We start from the raw sequence: 22,559 nt of genomic DNA, 5'->3' as shown, positions 1-22,559 counted from the left end.
ATCTTAGGGAATTGGTTGTTTGAAACGACTCTGTGTAGTTACTCAGATACAAAAGAGAAAGCTTCAGGAATTTTATTTTGTATGTGAAGAACAGTTTTGGCTGGCCCTGATTGGATACAGGTAGCATTTTTGACTTTGTGAACTGAAGCAGGAAACAGATGTTTCAAGATTGATTTTTTGTTTGGTTTTTTTTTTTCTTCCCCTTGGAGAATTCTCTGTTGCAGGAACTAAGAACCAGAACTCACTCTCAATACAGAAGAAATTTTACTTTAGGTATTTCTTAGCGGACTTTTCAGTAAACTAGTTTGACATAACATTAATGGCAAGTGAGATGCATAGAACTAAATAAAGATGTTTAAGTAGTCCAACAAAGATTAATGGCAGTGTACAGTTAGTTATCTTCTTTTTATTGTTACCAACATTAATAAATACATAGGCCAGAAGGAAAATAATGATCACATTCTATGACTGTGTGCTTACTGTTGGTTATGAAATTCCATCTAATTCATTCCTGGTAATTCCAGGCATCAACCTGGTAATTTTTCCTTAAGTGACAGCATAGATGAGAAATGCTAAACTGAGTTGACCTAGTTTATGTTTGGGAGAAATAGACAGATTTTCTGACATATGTTTGCCTATTCTAGTATTAAACACAGTAATTCTAAGCTGTAAGTGTTTTACAGTCATACATCTGGCCTCTCAAAATCAGTAATTTGAAAATCACGAAGTTTAAACAGTGTACTTTATTTTCACTGCCTTCAGGCATTGAATCTTTTTGAGAGGATTTTTGATCAAATTTTCAAGTCTCTTTCCCATTGTCTAAGTTGTCTCTAAAAGAAGTCATCAAGATTATCTTCTGGTTACAGAAATTCTGAGAAATAATTATTTGGCAAGCCTGATACAATCATAAAAGTTAATAATGCTGTCTATTTTGCTGCATAAGGATTTTACCTTTCATCTGTCTAGGTCTCTTTATAGTCAATTTGCAACCTTACTTCTTGTTTGGTAGGAAGTTGAGGCTACGCACCTACAGTCATGGAATCAGACAGAAACCCAAAACTTTAGAAAATCATTCTAGATTATGTTTTTGTCACTCCTTTTGTATGCACAGTTGTAGACTGAGGGTCTGCAACTGAGTCACATCTGTCATGGCGTTGTAGCTTTAAGTGACAGAGCTCATAAACTCATTGGGGAAATTTTCTTGAGTAGTTTTGTTAAGGGAAAATAATGTTGTCTAAACAGTGAGAAATACAATTTTTATTGTCTTTGTCTATAAACTGCTTTCCTGTCCTGGGTATGAATCAAAAGTTGAGACACAAAAAACATCTGTGAGGGTTGCAGCATGCAACTTGATGAAATAGAGCAGGGAAAAATACCTGTTGGCTCTCTGGCTTTTGTACTGTTCATTCTACTGAAAAGCATAAATTCCATAGTATCTGTGTCACTTAATTACTGCAGTATATTGTCTAATTTAAAATACAATCTTACCATGTCCTGATCTGTCCTGAAACTTTATACTAAAGATCTAGGTATTAAGTTATAATAGGCATACCAAAATAGTGCAGCTATTCTTTCCCTATTCAGTCCCATTTTCTATTCTTAAATTGTGTGCAGGTGTTGTAACTGTGTTGTTTATATCCTGCGTACAGCCTGCAAGGTGATGCTCAATAGTTTGTGTTCTGTAGCTATCGACATTTTAATGAGAAATCTGGTCTTGCTTTTACTCTGCCAGTGATGTCACCCTTCATAATTCCTTATTGCACCTTAAAAGGCATACTTTTATAATTTCCATGTAGTATTTTTCCTGCATGTTCATTGCAGCCTTTCTTGCTGACTAGCATCACTCTTGCTACAAGAGAGTAGCACAAACTATGCTGGAACTTGGGTATTCTTTATCCTTTAGTGCATGCATTTAGGTCCATAGAAGCATAACTTTTTGTTATGTCTAATTTTAAATCCAGTGGTGTGAAATATGTCATAAACGGTATGTTGTTTTTCAGGGAGACAGTAAAAAAATGGAGGATGCTAGTGCTTATTTGACATTACCTTCTACGCGTCAACACACGGAAAATAAAGGAGCAACCATAGTCAGGAACTCAAGTATTATAGGGGGGCTTTCAGTAAGCTCACGAGATGCATTTTATATTTCAACTCTTGTTTGTTCTACAAAGTTAACTCAGAATGGTATGTATCTTCTAAACAGGTAGAAGTTTTGGAAGGAGGACGTTTGCACAAATATAAATCACATTTTAAATTTTTATGTCTGTCCACTTATTTTTTTTTATTAGTCGGCTTACTAGGCCTCTTGAAGTGGCGTATGAAGCCAGAGCTACTTCAGGAGAACCTGGAAAAACTGAAGATTGTGGATGGGGAGGAAGTTGTGAAGGTATATCTTTATATATTTATTCTTCATGTCCCTTCATGCCATGGTAGAAAAAGTGCTACATAGTTTCAAAAAGAAAAAAACTGGAGGGTCAGTTACAGTGAACATAGGAACTTAAAGTTTAAGTCTGTCAATTATACTGTCTTTTACAAGTGTCATTCAATGTAACGCATCATTCGGGATAAACATGAGCAAAGCACTTCATTAGAAGGAGCAAGGAAGCAAACCCCTGGACAGGATTCTTCATAGTGTTAGCCATTTTTTTTTCTACTTGTTGCTCCCAAACATCTCTGGCATTAGCTGCTGCTAGGCTGTGGAGATTTGCAAGATTACTGGACAAATCTGCCTGCTTTCACTGGTAATTAATTTTTTAGGATCCTTTTCTGCTTTCTATTGTTTTATTTTGCTGGAAAGTTTTTGTGTGAATGGAGAATTCAATACCAAGAGTGGCATTTGAAGTCATTGCTGCTTTGGTCAGGTGCTTAGGTATATGTCATAGGTAAACTTTGATTTTGCACATGTACAGAAAATTGTATTTAAAAACTTGGTAGAATATGAAGGCAGTAACTGTAAAATATTTTCCACAGTCTCTGTTCAACTGTTCGTTTTTGTCTAGCTGAAACATCACGAACAATTCCTCCTGCTTTCTTTACAGCTCTTAATATTAATTTACATCTTGGTATTAAAAAACCTCAACTGTATTACGTACTCAATGAAGTGCTTTGTTAATTTAATAAGTATAATATGAATAAAAACATAGTAACTCCAGCATTCAGATTAGGAGTCTATTACATTTGTGTTACTCTTTAAATATAAGCATTAGATGACTCTCTGGAGAGAAGGAGAAAGGAGAACTTAAAAAAAAATAAAAAATACAAATTTAACCACACAAAGATTTGGTTCCCAAGTCACTGGGGTGCTTTCCTTCGATTTACAGTGGACTTTGAATCAGACCACAGGAGTATGAAGTGTGTTTTTAATCATCATGTATATGTGAAAATAGCAACTACTAATCTGTATCATTAAGGAACTAGGAATGCAGTTTTAAATAGTTATGTCACTTATATAATATTTTTAGCTTTACCATAAGCTTTGAGCTAAACATATATTCCTGATTGCTCATGTGTCTGAGGATGTAGGTTCTTAAAGAAACTAGAGCCTAAATCCTCAGAAATGTTTTCTGAATTTAAGTAATGTTTCAGTGAAGGCCTTTAAAATTCTGACTTGAGAGGAATCAAGTCTTCTATCTGAAAACTGGCTTGTGCGATTTTAAAGTTGAATTGGTTGACAATTTGTCATTTCATGTTGTTGTATAGTTTCTCCAAGATACGCTGGATGCCCTGTTTAACATCATGATGGAACATTCCCACAGTAATGAGTATGACATCCTTGTCTTTGATGCACTGGTAAGACTCGGCACCAAAGGATTTTATTTGTCAAAGTCAAGAACCCTATAATTTTGAATGAGCTATCAAGTTGTTTATTTCAGGGAATTAATCTCAAAAGCTCTACAGAACAGATGGAACATTACTATTTCACTGAAAAGCAAATTTCTTTAAAAACTCTTAAACAGTGGATTATCAAAAATATTTCAGAAGACTAATCTTTCAGTTTAAAATGTGACTTTATGTAAAATGCTAATTATATCCATGTCTGTTTAGATATATATCATAGGACTCATTGCAGACCGTAAGTTTCAACACTTTAACGCTGTTTTGGAAGCGTATATCCAACAGCATTTCAGTGCAACGTTGGCATACAAGTAAGTTTGTTTTCTCTCTTTTTTTTTTTTTTTTTTTTACTCTCTAAACCTCCACCATCACATTAAAGAAAGGAAATCCTATTTGGACTTTGCTGATGACTGTCTTGATGCTGCTGTTTGCTTATCTGGAAACAAACCTGCCTGTAAGAGACGCGTGTGATTATAAGTAGAGTTAATTGACAGATAGTTGATTTGGGGTTAAATGGTTCTTTAGCATTCATTTTCTTTTGTCTGGGTTTTGCTGTGTCTGAGCACTTCACCTGTATCCTGTCATATTTGCTGAAAGATGCTTTGCTATAAAGCCTCTCCCTTTACATTCCTGGCCCTAATCTGAATTGCTTTGAGTGAGGACTTGAGGATGTCCTTAACCCATTTATATAGGTTTCCACATGTTCTTTTACAGCAAACAAACTAATGGGGGAAAAATTTGGGAACTGTCAGGTTGTCATATGCAGTTCACAGTCTGATGTTGGACCAGGAGAGTTTCAGTGCAGTGAACTGCAATTGTCATATTTGTTACGTGGTCTCCTGTGACCTGGAGTCTTAGTATTTGTTACATGGTCATGCCAGTGGATAGGTGGACAGACTTTTGGTGGGTTTTTTTTTAATTTATTTTTGGAGCTTCCAGATAATGCCTGGATGGGAAGACACGCAATCATAGAAGAGAATAAAAACTGTGGAGACATGCTATACAGTAAATTTAATATTGGATTCCTACTTTATTTTAAAAGATTTTTGTAGATGATGGTAGGATAAAATCACTTTGAACTATGAAGAAAGATAACACCTTCAGTTAGTGCTGATCTTGGGGAAGTGTTATAACAGGATAGATGTATTTTTCTTTATCTACCTGAAGTCTTGTTCTGGCAGCTTAATGGGGAGGCAGATTGAAGCAGAACTTGAATTTGGGATATGAATAATAGATGGAAGACCTTAGCTGAAGGTTTGGAATAGCTGAGGATATCTTGTAGTGTGTCCTGTGCTGAATTTGCATCAGTTCCAACTCAACAGGAAATGTCACGCAGATCATGTGTTAAGAGCATGAGTTTGCTGGAATTGAAAGGCAGTAGTGCACAGTCAATCCTCCCTCATATTTTAGGAAAGCTGAAGTTCGTATTATTGAGCTCAAAAAGCTCAAGTGCAAGCTACATGCTCTTTAATCCTTCTTCACTCCATATTTAATAAACATATGTAATTTAATGCTTTATATTATTGTGAAAGAAGAGAAGGATGGGTTTGGAACCTCTTAGGACAGCCTTATTTGCTTAAAATATTTCTAAGACTTAGCTGACTGGGAGTTTCTGATGATTTAATCAAAGTGGCAGAGGCAAAATAATGTTTATGATTGTTCCCCTAATCATGAGTTTTCTTGGCATCATTGGTTCCATGCACATCATGGAAGATGCCCTCTGTTTCAAGAATCATTTATGAAATAAATAGCTGTATGTGGCCTAACTCATAGTTAGGAGGGAGATACTGTGTCCCGGACTTATTATGACCATATATGATATGGTATTTTGGCCAAACTGTTAGATATTTATTCAGTTCCTACATAGTCATCCATTTGTACCTAGCTTTATAGAGTTCTGAGAGGACTTAACATGGACAGTTGAGGGACATTTAATGGACTACCCCTGCATACAAGTTGGATAATTTTTTTGTTCCAACTCAGTACAAAGCTGTGAATTCAAAGAAGCTATAACAAGGAGTAAAAGGAAACACACAATGGGTGTAGTGCCCAGAAGGCTAAGAGGCTGAAAGCCTGACATTTTGGTCCTGACACGTGAGTTAGGCTAGTACAGTGGGGCTGAGAACGTGTCTATTAGTTACACAGATAGACATATGTATACACACACACATATATCTCTATGTATCTATATCTGTATATATGTATTCTGTGCAGTAGTGAACAGTTCTTGAAGCTATTATTTGCATGTCAGTGTTCCAAGTATCATAGTGATCACTTACTAATGTTTCATCAGTCCAGGTGGTGAACTGTTAAGTTTCATCAACATGCAAGTGCTAGTTTGGGTTTTGTTGTTTTGTTTTGGTTGATTGGTTTTGTTTGTCTACAGCAGGGGATAGTAGGTTGCCCTTTTTCTAGGGATGAAAGGAAAAAAACCCAACCACTCTTATTTTAGTTCTTACGGCTACATAAAGATAAATTTTACATCATTAGTATTGGTTTAAGATGAAACTGTAACTATAAACTAAGGGACTTGTTTTTAGATGAGCTTTTGCACTTTGTTAGTAGGTTGTGCGTTTACCAAAAAATTGCCTTCGGTTACAAGATGTTGCTGTGTACCAGAATATTGTACTATTTACATGCAGTTAATTTAGAGCACGTATAGTGGTGTTTAATCACTGCTTAATGTAGGTAAGCAGGAATAATACTTTGTGTTACCTTGTGTATGTATATTATAAACTTCTGTAAAAGTGCTTCCAGGATTGTGTGAAGTTATGCTGCTGTTTTGAGATTTCAGATTGTTTTTTTGCTTGTGCATTTAAGAATTTTTTCCTCATTTGTTTATACTGATAGAATTTATGCAACACAAATGCAAAAATACATGTAGTATATTTTGCTGTGTGTGCTTGACTAAGCATAAACACTTATCTGGAGTAGCCAAACCAGTTGGAAAAGCTAATTTAAAAAAAAACAACAAAAAACCAAAACAGATTATTTTAAAAGTGTTTTTTAACTTCAGGAAATTAATGAGTGTTCTGAAGACTTACTTGGATACCTCCAGCCGAGGGGAGCAATGCGAACCTATCCTAAGAACTCTGAAAGCACTGGAATATGTTTTCAAGTTCATTGTTAGATCAAGGACATTATTTTCACAGTAAGTACCCAGGATATTGCCATTTAACTGGCAGTGCAATATCAGAAACAGAAGTAGACCCAAGAAACAGAAAAAATTGATTCCAGGACAGAACTGTATTTTTCATTTTTACAAATTAGATAGAAAAGGTGGCAACTGGCCCAAAATACAGATATTGCTGAGATACCTTTTGGAGAGGGAATCTTCAAAAATCTGTTTTCTGGTTCACAGTGTAAGTTCCAGAGGCATATAGCTGATTTCAAAGGGTGATTATTCTTTGCATCAGGTGACTTGGCCTAAGACTAATGGATGACCAAATATTGTGACAGATGGCTTGAAGCTGGATGCTTGTCCTTGAGATCATGGTGTTCAGCAGCTCAGACTGTGCATAGAACAAAATAATTTTCAGTAATCATTGCCCAACTGAATTTAGAGTTTCAGGTCTCCAGTTAGGGAATTTGTAGACAAGTCTAGTCAATGGATTAGATATGTGTAGCTCAGCCAAACAGCTGAGGCATAATTTTTAAAAGTGGTATTCAGGTTTAGGGAAAAAGGAGATGGGGAGAAGGAAAAAGGAGATGGAAGCTGGAAGGAGAAAAACTACACTACGGTAACTGTGTCCCCCACTTCCTCCCCTAGCCCTTAAGGACTCTCACCATATCCCACAGATCCCATCCACATCTTCTGTTTCTTCTCTTCTTCATCTTTTTATCCTTAGCTGGGTTCCCCCGATACTTGTTCTGTTATTCCTCTGTACATGACTGAAGATACAGTGGCTGAAGATATGCAGTGATAAACTCAGGTGGACCGAGCGGCTGGCTGTTACGTCTGTGGTTAGCAGTCAACAGAACAGGAAGGTGTTTGTTTCTGTCTTTTGCTCAGTGGCAGCTGTAATACAATTTTTCCTCTGTTATTCCACTGCCTGTTGAATTAAAAAAAATAATAAAATAAATGGATTTATAGTCTTGTAAAATTGAGAATATTGGATGAATTGTGAAATTTTGGTTGAAGCAGGAGTAGATTCAGAAGTTACTTGCTGCTGGCAGATAGTCCTGTAGAAATATTCTTGTCCCTAGGATCTTACTGTTTATAGATGGACACAGATAAACAAGATGAAAAGCTGTATAAGGAAGGAGATGGTGCTCATGAGAATAGAATATAGCTAGTAGTTCAAAAGCTTTGCTTTAAATTTTTTTAATAGGTATCATGGGAAAAAGGGACATGTAGAGTTTTGGAGAAGGCAGCATTGTATAGAGGATTATGGAAAGTTTCTTGTATGTATGCAGGTCAGAAGGCAGGGTTTTGTTGCAAGGAGAACTTTGGTCTCCATTTTAATCCCTGCTATTGGGTGGCAGCAAGAAAGTGTACATTGGAAGTCTGATAAACTAGGTTATTGCAATATGTTGCATATTCAAGTGATTAGCTATACATATCTACTCCTTTTATTTTTCTCTATAAATGCCTTAACTGGAGGTCTGAAACTCTAAATTCAGTTGGACAATTATTATTATAGGCAGTAATAGTTTTTTGCAAATGGTAGCCTTGGGCAAAAATAACCGAACAATGAACAGTATGATCTGATACTGTGTATACATCCAGAGCTGTATACAGCTTGAGTCAGAGTGATCTGACTTTTCGCAGTCAATTTCCTATTGTCAGACTGGTCATGAAAAAGAATAAAAATTTGATTAATGTGTTTTCTTCCCATGAGAAAAGTTAGGATTTACGATTAAAGTACTTTCAAGGGTTGAGATTAGCCTTTTTGGAGACAAATATTTTGAATTAATAGAGCTGAGACAGATCTTTAGATCATTCTCTCATTAATTTGATGGGCTGCTGAAGAAACTAAGACGCCTTGTCGAAAGGTAAGAGACATTACAAAGTGAAAATTGCGTAGGAAAGAATAATGACTTCTAATGTTAGACAAAAAATGGGAGACTTTTTTTATCTCGTTGTCAGGCAGATACATTGAAGATAACCAAGGTCTACTTTAATTTGCATTCATTCAGTCCTGTTGAAGCTATAGAGATGTAATGAAAGTAAAAAAAAATTTTTTTTACTCCAGTCAGCTCAACTAAGGTTATGTCTTGCAGCTGTTTGTTCAGTGACTATGTTTTGTAGAAAGGTCATGTATATTAGCCAAAAGTTTACATAATACAGACTCTGAAAACATGTATATATAAATTTTTTTTCCCCTCTAGATAATGTGTTGTATCTTGGGATTCCTTTCCAATAACATGACTTAAATCTCTTTGACAATCATTGACCTAAACAGTGCAGAGGCCATGGGCCTACACAGTGTACCTCTCAGTGTTTTCCTTTCCTCCAAGCTTCTTGCCAGTCACTGCGTGAATAGCAGTTTTGATTTTTTTTTTCCTTGCTGTAGACAGAAGTTCTTAATTGCTTTTAGTTCCCTTAAGAATTTAAGTTTCAAGTTGAAAAAAAAATCACATGACACTGGAATAAATGACTTAAAGTGAGATTTTTCTCATAGAGAAGGCAGTATATTGGGGGTGCAGCATTTAGTTCACAGTATCCTACACACATTTCAGGCTTCTCTTGTCACCTTGGCTTTTTTTCTTGGCTTCTTTTTCTTTCACTTTTGTCAGCCGTTTTGGGTAACTAATATAACATGTCACCAGTGTTTTTTACTGTTTATGTAAGCAGTATTTAGTATTAATTGCTAGTATGAAACTATACAGGAAAAATTATCTGAAAGATTCAAACCCTAGGACAGGGAATGAAGAAATAATGGAGTCAGGTTTAATTTAAATGCACTTTTAAACTTCTAAGCATCAGGTAGAGACTTTTTTTTTTTTCAAAATCAGACTGGTTAATGGGGACAATAAAAATAGCTATTTGAAAAAACTGTAAGTCACTTTGAAAGTGAAATGATTTTTTTTATAAGCTCAAATATTAGAAGTGTCATTCTTTAGAGGCTTTTAAAAAAATTGAAAATGCTTATATTGTGTTTAAGCTGAAGAATTTCTACACAATACAGTGACTAGCAGATATAACCCATTGGTGAAATATCTCTGTACCTAATATTGGATCAACTTAAAAATATATTTTTAAGGTAATGTTAAAGCTGATACATTTAGGACTATGAAACTTTCTGATTCTGAAAGGATAACCCAGTGCATCTCTCAACAGACTATATGAAGGCAAAGAACAAATAGAATTTGAAGAATCTATGAGGAGACTCTTTGAATCCATCAACAACCTGATGAAAAGCCAACATAAAACTTCCATTTTGTTGCAGGTTGGTGTGTGTGCTTGGATACAAGTTGGTTTTGTTTTTATATATGGTTTTGGTTTGTGGGATTTTTGGATTTGTTCTTTTTACACTGAGGAAAAGATGCTCTTAGGAAACTTATCCTTTGTGTCTCTCTTGTAATTCCCCTTTGTTGGAAGACCAAGTTGTCTAACAAATGTTTGAAGCTTAGGTTGAAAAGGTCAGAAGATACACTTATATAATTTTATGAATGTAGTGAGTGAAAGAACCAAAACATATATGCTGGAATCTTTCAAGGAATCTAATGAAGTGAAGCCTTCAGTGGGAGCTGAATGTTTAATTCTTGTGTTTCTTAAGAGAATTCTAAACAAGGATCTTAGTTTGAAAAGTAAACTTTATAGTGTTAGTCTTTTGGTAGTACGTTATTTAAACAACTGAATATAGGATCAAGGTTTCCCATTCACGTCAATTTTAGTTATTCTTACACTTTGGAGTCTGATGTTTTAAGAAAAATAGAAAAGAAGGAGCTGTTAAGATCATTAATATGAAATAATTGGTATGTAGTTCTTTATTAAACTAGAAGAATATCAAGGCTTCCTATAAAGTAGAAAGCAGAAGATTTTATTGGACAACTGCAATACTGATTCTTCATACATTATTATGAACTCTTTGTATTTATTGGGCTTGACTTTTCCTCTGTTTTTTTGTTTTGATTCCTTTTGCTATGACGTATACTAGAAGTGGAAGCCAGTGAAAAATTCTCTGTCATGAATAAATCCTCAGGTGGCTGATCTTGAGATTTGTATTATCTGACACTTAGCATAGAGTGTTAACGTGCAACTGCAAAAGAACTAAAAAAGTAAATACTACTTTACCATAATCATAATATTATACTGTGGTGGGTTGACCCTGGCTGAGGGCCAGGTGCCCACCAGAGCCACTCTATCACTCCCCTCTTTCATTAGACAGGGGAGAAAAGGTACAATAAAAAAAAAAACACTTACGGGTCAAGATAAGGACAGGGAGAGATCATTCTTTAATTATCATCACGAGCAAAACAGACCGAACTTAGAGAGGGAATTCATCTTATTTATTACTAAGCAAAACAGAGTAGAGGAATGAGAAATAAAACCAAATCTTAAAAACACCTCCCCCCACCCCTCCCATCTTCCCGGGCTCAACTTCACTCCCGGCCTCAACCTCCGCCCCCCCCCCTCAGCAGCACAGGGGGACGGGGAGTGGGGGTTATTGACAGTTCATCACGTGGTGTTTCTGCTGCTTCTTCGTCCTCAGGGGGAGGACTCATTGTTCCCCCGCTCCAGTGTGGGGTCCCTCTCACGGGAGAAAGTCCTTCACGACCTTCTCCAACGTGAGTCTCCTCCACGGGGTGCAGACCTTCAGGAGCAGACTGCTCCAGCATGGGTCCCCCACGGGGTCACAAGTCCTGTCAGCAAACCTGCTCTGGCGTGGGCTCCTCTCTCCACGGATCCACAGGTCCTGCCAGGAGCTTGCTCCAGCGCGGGCTTCCCACAGGCCACAGCCTCCTTCAGGTGCCTCCACCTGCTCTGGTGTGGGGTCCTCCACGGGCTGCAGGTGGAATCTCTACACCCCCTCATCCTCCCTCCATGGGCTGCAGGGGGACAGCCTGCTTCACCATGGTCTTCACCACGGGCTGCAGGGGGATCTCTGCTCCGGCGCCTGGAGCACCTCCTGCCCCTCCTTCTGCACTGACCTGGGTGTCTGCAGAGTTTCTTACATCTTCTCACTCCTCTCTGCAGCTGCAAAAGCTCTCTCTTGACTGTTTTTCTCTTTCTTAAATATGTTATCACAGAGGTGCTGATTGGCTTGGCCTTGGCCAGTGGTGGGTCTGTCTTGGAGCCGGCTGGCATTGGCTCTGTCAGACACAGGGGAAGCTTCTAGCAGCTTCTCACAGAAGCCACCCCTGTAGCCCCCCCCGCTACCAAAACCTTGCCACGCAAAACCAACACATATACAATTAATGTTCTAAATGCATTTGAAAATCATTCAGATCGTCTCTGTTGTTGTTTGATAATTCTGTAGAGGCCTTCCTGGGAATAGTTTACACATTGAAAGACACTGCATCAGAAGCAGGAGAAACTTTGAAAGAAGAAAAAAAGTCTTTGCTATAAAGTAATACTAAGAAAGATAGTTTAGATAATAATGCTTGTTCTTGTGGTACTTGTACTGTATTAATATGTTAATTAACAAATAGATCTTGGAGGCTTTAATGCTCTGCAGGAGAGGCATGTCAGGTCACTGCATGCCTCCCTGCCTTAATCTCAAAATGGTTGTGTGGGATTGTCCATCTGTGTTTTCTCTAATGAGCAGGATAGTTCCTTCTTGACAGTGACAAGAAATAGTTGCAGAAGACTGTTTTGCTTGCTTAACTGTTGCTGAGATGCATTAATGGGTTTGCAAGCAGCAATGCTGACTGAAAGGGCCTATGGGTGAGCTTAAAACCAGGTGGTATTGCAACACTAATGGGAGTGTGGCATTGGATGTACTGAGGAATGTTGATTGTACTGACTGTGATTCCCATATTTCAATATTTAATGCTAGTTCTTAATATTACAGCTGTTTACCAAAAATATACTGATCTTCGCTGGTGCTCTTAAGAACCTTGAAAATATGCCTGAACATCTCTTAGAAGGACTAAACAAAATATATCTATGCTAATTTTAATGAGCATGTAAACATGTTTTAAAGATAGATCAGCTATTTAACGTTATGCTTTGCTCAATACCAGCTTACACATGAATATTTTTGTTTTCTAATGAGGGCTGTCAGTTGTGAAAAATGGATCATATTTATTCATAACCATGAAGCAAGTAGTGGGCTTTTAGGTATCTAAATCTGCACTGGCTACTGTAAGTTTTTTCTTTTTACCAGAAACATTTCATGGCAGATCTGAGATACTAGTTTATATCATAACTTTGCTGTTGTCCCCACTACTGATAACTCAGAGATGTGTTTCTGAAAGAAACTTACCAAGAGGTTGCTTTACAAACAGTAAATGAAAACTACTGCATTAATATTATAAAATTCTGGTAGGAGAGGCATGGAATGAGGAGTGTCCCACTGTAGTTTAGTTCCTGCTGCTGGAAGTAAGTTTGTTGGGAGGAAAAAAATAAAGTTAAAAAAAAACAAAACCAAAAAAACCCCCAAAACCAAAAAAAAACCCCCACCACTCCATCATAAAGTCCATAGTCAATCACAGTAGCTTTCACAATGGACAATATATGTTTCTGTGCCTTTTTGGAGGAAACTTGTATTATGAAACTTGAGACTCCTGCTCAGGTAGGTGGATATGAGTTGTCCACAATGGGCCGGAAAAATGGACATAATTTCTGCATTGAATGAGATGGGGCAGAAAGGGGTAGAAATAAATTCTTAAGTCTGCCTCTTTGCCTAAAACTGACACTGATTTCCATCCCCCCTGCTTCCATATTAACTTTTGGGATGAGAGTGATAGATGTTGTAGTAGTATAAAGTTAACTTTGCAGGGTAAGGGACAGGTGGTTATTCAGAGATATTACAATCACACAGGACTCCATAAGTGTTATAACTTTCATACCCAGAGAGGAATGTTCACAGAGTCTATTGGAAAAAAAGACAAATAATCAGAATGTCAAAACAGCCTTAAACCAGTCACATTTGAAATTATCATTAATATGAATTAGAGTGGAACGTTGGTAAGATCAATAGAATGCATTTAAATGGATTAGACTCTGAAGATATCAGAGAAGAAAGTTTTAGGAGCCCTGAAGAAAGTTAAAGTAATTGAGTTTCTCAGGATACTGAAACTTAAAATGAACTTGTTTGCAGACCCTCGGAATTTGAATTCTTAACTCTTATTTCACCCTTGGTTGTCCAAATACCTATGAGGTTTAGCTTTGAAAGATTTAGAGAATTGTTTTGAAGCCTGAAATGTCTGTTGGTCTCTGCTAATGATTTTTTTTTTAAACTTAGAACTCAGTATTTTAGTCAGTAGCAGTTTCCCAGTCGTTTTTACTGATACCAGTCAGACCTGTGCTGAATATTAATTCAGTCAGGAAAAGACTGGTTTTTTACAGGTCATATGAAACAGCCTAGTCAGTGCCAGAAGCACTTTGTTTCAATTTATCTTTATCTTCTGAGTGATATCTTACTTCCTAATCTGTTACATGCTGTATAAGTTTACGAAAAGTTAAAAATCTAGCTTTTCAATCTCTTGTTCTAAAGTTGGCTGAAGTGGATAGATGCTGTGACTTATTTTACTGCCTGAGCTTTGAGAAGGGTAGATCTCTGGTTCTGGTTTGCAGTACTGTTTATATAAGCTTTGAGCAGCTGAAGACTGAATTGGTAAATTATTGTTGGTAAACTGGAAATTTACATGTAAATCCAAATTAGCCCTTTTGTTTTCTTTTACTTCTGGAACTGGTGATGTTACTACTTGTTTAAAGATACAGACAGAATGCTTCTCAACTTAAGCATTGCATGAAGTCATTTTACTACAATTAGGATTATAATTTCATTATCCTAACTCTTCTGATTTCAAGCGTTTCCTGACGTTTGATAGTAACCATATGAACTGGAGTGACCTGTTTTCAGGTCCTGGGATGTTACTTTGTAAAGAGATGGCAAGATTGGTAATGTTATAAATTCACTAGTACAAGTATCAGTGTGGAAGTGCAGGGCAAGGATTCTTCCTTTTTGGGAGACTTTCGACAGGTTTTTCTTGTAATTGTTTAAAACAATCATTTCAGCACTTATACTGACTTACTGGTGGTGGCACTGATCTTCCTAGATACTGGACTTAAACCTTATTTTAATTTATTTCGGCAGGGATGATGCTACAGCTCTGTTTCATCTATCAGTTACTTTTTGGTAGCCATTGCTGATATATTTTTGTAGCTTTTAGAGACAGTTTTTCCTAAAGTCTGTAGTTCTGAGAATAGACTTTTTTAAAATCTGGAAACCTGGAAATAAATTTCCAGAACCTGCAAATAGATTGGTCAAGGGAGAGTCTGGGGGTGAGGGGGGAGTAGGGAGGTGTTAATACCTTCTTTCTGTTAATACCTCTTAGCGCTTAGGGAAAAAACGTCTTTTTCTGCAGATATGTTTTGTGTCTGTGTAAACCAACCTATATTTATGGGGAATAAAATCTGATTATTTTTAAATTTCAGATTATGTGTTTTTTATAAGGTCATGCTGTTGATGTCTGATTTGTAGCCTGAGTGTGTGCCCTTTCATTGACAAGCTTGTGCTCTTAACCTTAAATTACAATTCTAGCCCCATTTTCTTTTCCGAAACCTGTTCTGTCCCTCAATTGATTCATCACATTTGACCTGTGAATGGTATTGTCTGTTGCAAATGGCAGCTATACCCAGCTTGCTCTTAGGCACTGATTTTTAGAAAGTAGTACTCCCAATTTTATGCATGCTTTCAGAAACCTTGTATGACACATTCTTAAGGTTATGGAAACACAGGACTGAAAAATTGTCTGTGGCATTGAAAGTATGAAAACAATGTAATATGAAGATGCTACCTTTTTCCTCTCGTTATTTCCCACACATTTTTGACCCATCCATAGTACTACAGTGGATTCTAAGAACTTAAAACTGTACAGAGATGCATAGATTACTTAGAATAAGGCTAGAAAGGTAGTGACAGTGATGCTTTGATTGTGGTGTACAATAGGGGATGCCATAGTAACTTGTTAAAGTTGCCTTGATGGCAAACAAAATTAGACTAACAGAGCACCGGTGATTTCTTAGAATGGTCTTTTCATCCCATGGGTACTTGAATTTCATGAATATGTATAATGTAATGTTGCAAAAGACACAACTAAGAAAATAAGCTTGGTCAGGAGTAAAGGTTAAAATAAATTTAACAGTATATTGTACATGTATGAAATAATTTTCTGCAATGCTGTGAGTTTATCTATATCCCGCTTAAAAAATTGATCTCTAAGGTCTGAAGAATGCAGAACATCTTGTACTGCTTACTAGGAGATTTTTATGACTTAATTAAGGGCAGTGCTCAATTGTGTCCATAGTGCATCATTTGAAGCAATTAATGCAAATGAAACTTGGGAGTTTGAAAGAATGCAGGGGCTATACTTGTTATTGTACTTCAGTTGGTACTACAGATCTGCAGAGAAATGGTAGCTATAGCCTTCTCATACAAGTGCAGAATAGGGAATATGTGGGAAGGCAGACAGCACAGTAGACCGAGTGTCAGTGGAGTACTGCTTGAAATATTTTGTGGCCCTGTCCTTTATCAAATGTCCTTCGCAGTATCTGTGAATTTGTGTAAAATAAAATTCAGATACTGCTGTTGTACGGTATTTTCATATAGTATTTGTTGCGTAAAGAGCAAGGAACACATTGCTGAAGTAAAACTGTGGCTAGGACAAGTTTCTAGCCTATCAGATACCTGTACTGGCTTTTTAAATAGCCCCAGTTTTTCAGTCTTGTGTTTTTTAAAAACAGGACTTTTTCCCCAACCTATTTTCAAGGAGCTAATAATGGCTAAGATCAGTAGAAGATACAATCTTTTTGTTAAAGTGGCAACAGCTTTTAAACATTCCTTTGACCTTCCCAGGATTGTGTATGAATGTGGGGATGAGATCTGCAGAGGAATGACTTTATCTGAAGGCATCTTAAGCCATCATTGAGCCAGTTCGAAATACTGCATACACCATTGCCACAGACTAAGTTCTTTCTTTTTGAATCAAGACCTGAATATTTCTCATTTAAAAAAAAAAAAAAAAAGCTGGCTACTACAGTGGAAGGTCATAGAAAATAAATGATAGCTTTAAGATGTTTTAAGGTCTAAATGAGAGCCCTAAATGAGAGCCAAAGAAAGTTGTGCTCTGATTGTGCATTCTTTTAAACTCACAAATTTTGGGGGATTTTTTTACCATTTTTGGAATTAGTAGTTTACTCTAGGTTTAAATATTTTGTTTTGCCTTATTGTATCTTAAATTACCTTATGCTGAATTTGAGACGTAAGTAGTCAAGAATTGTGTTCCATTGATTCCAGATTTACAGTCTTTTTAGACTTTCTATGATGTGTAGCAGTGGTTCATAATTAAAAATAACATTTGCTCGTAGTTAATTCAGTTACCACTTACTGTAGTTGAAAATATGTACAGACTTCAGGGGCTACTTCTGTTTGGGCTTTTTTAAATTTGTTTGGGTTTTGTGCTTTGCCAGTGTAAACCAGAAAGTTTACTGTTTTGTTGCAGTCCCTATAAACAAATGACATAAAGCAAGAGTTACTCCTGTTTTCAGGGTGGGCAGTAAACTCCACTATTCTGAGTGAAAAGAAATTGTGCAATTTCAGCGTGCAGTTATTGCATAATGTGCTTAATCAGTCCTGTAGCATACACCGTATTACCCAGAACAAAAGACTAAGTGTCTGCGTAATGCAAAGATTTGGGATTTGTTTTAATTTTTTTACTAACCTAGGCTGTATCATGGGTGGAACAGACCTATTACGAAAAAATAGAGCTATATCAGTAATAGAAGACTTCAGATTACTCTAACTTAATTTTCAGCAGAACATTAGTAGAAATTTACACTTTAAAGCTGCACGATGAAGTAAAGCTGTTATTACCTTTGTAATTATCATAATCTAGACCAAGGAGAAGCTAGTCAAACTTAAATGTTGTGAGTTGATTCTCTTTACTATGGTTGGATGTATAGCAGTGTGCTGTGGTGGGTTGACCCTGGCTGGAGGCCAAGTGCCCACCAGAGCCGCTCCACCACTCCCCTTGTTCACTAGACAGGGGAGAAAAGCTACAACAAAACACTTGTGGGTTGAGATAAGGACAGGGAGAGATCACTCACTAATTATCGTCACAAGCAAAACAGACTGAAATTAGAGAAAAATTCATCTAATTTATTACCAAGCAAAACAGAGTAGAGGAATGAGAAATAAAACCAAATCTTAAAACACCTCCCCCCACCCCTCCCATCTTCCCCGGGCTCAACTTCACTCCCGGCTTCAACCTCCTCCCCCCTCAGTGGCACAGGGGGACGGGGAATGGGGGTTACGGTCAGTTCATCATACGGTGTTTCTGCTGTTTGTTCCTCCTCAGGGGGAGGACTCCTCTCATTCTTCCCCTGCTCCAGTGTGAGGTCCCTCTCATGGGAGACAGTCCTTCATGAACTGCTCCAACATGAGTCTCTCCCACAGGAGACAATCCTTCACAAACTGCTCCAGTGTGGGTCTCTCCCATGGGGTGCAGACCTTCAGGAGCAGACTGCTCCAGCGTGGGGTCCCCCACGGGGTCACAAGTCCTGTCAGCAAACCTGCTCTGGCGTGGGCTCCTCTCTCCACGGATCCACAGGTCCTGCCAGGAGCTTGCTCCAGCGCGGGCTTCCCACGGGGTCACAGCCTCCTTCAGGTGCCTCCACCTGCTCTGGTGTGGGGTCCTCCACGGGCTGCAGGTGGAATCTCTACACCCCCTCATCCTCCCTCCATGGGCTGCAGGGGGACAGCCTGCTTCACCATGGTCTTCACCACGGGCTGCAGGGGGATCTCTGCTCCGGCGCCTGGAGCACCTCCTGCCCCTCCTTCTGCACTGACCTGGGTGTCTGCAGGGTTTCTTACATCTTCTCACTCCTCTCTGCAGCTGCAAAAGCTCCCCCTAAGTTGTTTTTTTCCCTTCTTAAATATGTTATCACAGAGGCGCTGATTGGCTTGGCCTTGGCCAGCAGCGGGTCTGTCTTGGAGCCGGCTGGCATTGGCTCTGTCAGACATGGGAGAAGCTTCTAGCGGCTTCTCACAGAAGTCACCCGTGTACTCCCCTCCGCTACCAAAACCTTGCCACACAAACCTATTACACATGCAAACTTAATTGATGTGATTATTTCTGTTATCTTCAGCAGAGATTAGCTACAGTGTTTTGCTAAGAATGTTTGCACAATAACCATTGATGCTGTGGTCAGATAGGCAAAAATGTTTATTTGGTGAGAAGACATTCTGGTTTTCATCTGAAATAAGAACAGAGAAAACAGCTAATTTGTTTTAGATAAATAACTGTCCCTATGTTGTTTCTTTTGGCAATCAGTGCACAGATTGCACAGCATCTTTGTGCAGATTTGAACTTTGATGAAAAGGTCCTGCTGTAGGTGACCTATTGAAACAAGGAGATAGGAGGGAAAGAAGAGACTAATGTCCTGCTTCAGACCTATATCAATGTGGCCAGGTTCTCTTTTTTGACAAATTATGTAGCACTCCACCAAAAATACATTTAAAACTACAGAGTCTATTTTTGCTTGGTATTTCTTACAGCTCTCAGCCAAGAAGTATGGCATATCCTTTTGGATATGTAAAGTATTTGAGAAATACAAGCTTGTTATTGGGAAGATAAGTCACAGGTCATTTTGTGAAAGTAAAAATTGTTGCAGGCAGCTCTTAATATCTAAAGCATAAGTAGAGAAATGAGTGAACAGTGGCCCAGCAAATATTAAATATGTTTAACATTTTGGTTTTTATTGCAATGTTTTTCAGTATGTTTGCTTTCAAAAGGTATTACAGAGCCTATATACTTTCAACGTACAAAGGAACTCTGTGACACTGGGTACTGCAAGTGAGGTATTGAGGATGTTAGCCTTAAATGTTAGTGATGATTTTGAGCCTGAAAATTACCTGCTGAAGTATTCTTGTCCATGTAAGAATAGTAATGTGTGTCTCTTCTTACCCTTGTCATTTTTAAGGTTTGAATATTCCACTGCACTGTCAAAATATACCTCAGAAATCAATAGCATAAGCTAAAACATCAGATAGCTTAGCTGCAGATGGTTGGTTAGGGAGATGACACTCCATCTATTCCAGAAAGTGTAGCTTTGGGGTGGATAGATGACTGTTATCCTGACTTCTGCCTCCTGCATGGCACACTTCTGGGATAGAATTGATACTAAGTATGATCAAAGAGCTCCTGCTCTGATCAGCACTTGGTTTACATATTTGCATCATAAAGACAGTCTTAGTGGTCTACAAAGAGAATATGATCCACTTGGTGCTATTGTATTTAAGTTCCTCTGCATACCCTTGGCAGAGGAGTGTGACTAGTACTCTGTGGTGAAATTAATATTCAAATGTGATATAAAATTTCAGTCTGTGGAGAAGTCCAAATTTATCATGGTTTGTTTTGTGTGCATCTGTTTCAGTGGGGTGCTCTGTATTGTTTGTATGGTTATCTGCATGTACAGCATACAAAAAAAATTAACACAATCTATATGTATATTGGTACAGGTTGCTGCATTGAAGTACATACCGTCAGTTCTTCATGATGTTGAAATGGTCTTTGATGCCAGGTTACTGAGGTGAGCTGCTTTTGAACATTTAGTAGGTGTATTACATGGTGTATACAATGTAATGCTGCTGTAAACAATAAATTGTTATTGATTAGTTTAAGTAAAAAAAGCTGTGCCACTTTGTACTGATCAAGACAATGGTGGAACTCTGGGCACACGTTTTTAATAGGGAGTTCTCATCTTACATAATGACAGAATTCATTATGAAGGCCAAATACTTGAGCAGTAACTTATTGAATAACATGAGCAAGTAGAACAATCTGTCTCTTTATTTTTTTTCTTCTCTTCTTCTCTCCCTGCTGCCCGCCCCCCCCAGAATAAACCCTATTGTAGAAAATGAAATCTGATTTTAGCAGTTTGAAACAATCTGTCTTTATTTGTCAGGTGAAGATAAATTGCCTCTACCACACACAAAAACATCTTTATTCCATTGAAAACTATGGAAAGTTGTAAACATTTGTAAACATGACCAAAATTTAGTACATCCTCATCTTGTTTCTCTTGAAAGCTTTTTCTAACCTGCTACTGATCTCTTGTTTGTGATATGGTAAATAGATTTAAGTCTTAAAAAGAAATAAATGTTGAGAAATATATGCTCTTTCGCTCTCTCTGTCTTTATTAACACGTGATGAATTAATCTGTACAGTGTTTATGACACTTTTCCTTTACATGCAGCCAACTACTATATGAATTTTACACTTGCATTCCACCAGTGAAACTGCAGAAGCAGAAAGTGCAGTCCATGAAGGAAATAGTACGCAGCAACCTTTTTAAAAAGCAAGGTAAATATAAAATGCCTTTAAGGCTTAAAATAAATAGGTGTGAAAATGTTGACTAACTTATGGTTTGTGCAATTCATGTTTGCAATTGAGTAAAACTAATACTGAGAGGTGAATGCCAGAAGTCTGACCTCTGCAGTGGCTTCACCTCTTTCTACAAGGTGGCTATTGTGCAAAGCATGATTTCTAGCCTGGAACAAGGAACAGGTGGGTCTCAGAAGAACAGTTTTTGTGTTTTTCCTATGCTCTTATAGTTAGAGGGATGGAGCTATATATATATCCTTTTAACCCATTTGCAAGCTTTGTAGTGAAATAGGAATATGAAGTGAAGCCTTGTGAACACAACTTATGTTATATAAGGCCTCTACCTGGGCAGAGAGATAAAAAGGCTGATTGTGCTGCAATGCAGCATCTCCATTTATAGGAATTATGATGTTTCTTAACCTTTATCAGAACTTAGTGTCTTTCTCCGCTCTTAGAACAGGAGTGATAAATGGTACTGAAATGTCTTTATTGGTCTTGTGCTTAGTTTTCCTTCATATTATCACAGAAAGGGATTTTTTGTTGAAGGAGTTCTAGCAGAGAAGCCCGGTTTAACATGATTGATTTCATCTTCGCTGTTAAGTGTTCTGCTTCCTGTCTTGTGGACTGGATGGCTTGCTTCTCTTCAGCATCTTACTGCTATGTAGAAGAACTCCAGAATTTTGAAAGGCAGATGAGCTATTCAGATGGACGACAACTTTGTCAGAATTTCAGTTTCTGACAAATTATAGATAGTGATTCTAGGAACTTGACAGTACAACAGTGGTAGTAAATAGTACTGAGCATGAGTAGAGTGAGAGAGGATTGCTCTGCTCATCTCCTCCCTCTCTGTTGCCAGAAGAGTGATGCAGTTCTAACTAGCTAGGACAGATGAAAAAAAATTGACATTATTTTAAGAATTGTATCTTAAATATATGGAAATGTATATTGTAAGCTATAACAATAATTAGCTGTGTCTGTTATGTTTTGAGACCATTATACACTTCCTGGTCAAAATCAAGAAAATAATGTAGTTGGTTTTATTGTTTTGATTAAATTAGATAGTATTTTAATCTATGTTTATGTTAATGATTTAATGGTCATCAGCTGTGATTTTTTTAAACTACGTGTAAGACTCAAGGTTGCTGGAATCAGTGAACTTACATAGCTATAGCTTGGGTATCTGCAGGCGCAGATCCAATTAGTTGATTTTCAAACAGATCTAATTC

General features: G+C 37.5%; 1 protein-coding gene across 1 annotated transcript in view; it reads left to right on the top strand.

Annotated features, from left to right (window-relative positions):
- DOCK2 (dedicator of cytokinesis 2) overlaps nt 1-22,559 on the top strand; it is a 204,163-nt gene that overhangs the window by 32,365 nt on the left and 149,239 nt on the right. The window contains exons 18-25 of the mRNA XM_075766092.1: nt 2,001-2,184; nt 2,289-2,386; nt 3,700-3,789; nt 4,045-4,145; nt 6,851-6,985; nt 10,118-10,226; nt 20,469-20,539; nt 21,206-21,312. Coding sequence (XP_075622207.1) covers nt 2,001-2,184; nt 2,289-2,386; nt 3,700-3,789; nt 4,045-4,145; nt 6,851-6,985; nt 10,118-10,226; nt 20,469-20,539; nt 21,206-21,312 — 895 coding nt within the window. The remainder of the gene's footprint in view (nt 1-2,000; nt 2,185-2,288; nt 2,387-3,699; nt 3,790-4,044; nt 4,146-6,850; nt 6,986-10,117; nt 10,227-20,468; nt 20,540-21,205; nt 21,313-22,559) is intronic.

This window comes from Balearica regulorum, chromosome 14 (genome assembly GCF_011004875.1).
Source record: "Balearica regulorum gibbericeps isolate bBalReg1 chromosome 14, bBalReg1.pri, whole genome shotgun sequence".
NCBI classification, from domain to species: domain Eukaryota; kingdom Metazoa; phylum Chordata; class Aves; order Gruiformes; family Gruidae; genus Balearica; species Balearica regulorum.
This window is presented reverse-complemented; position numbering and strand designations above follow the sequence as displayed.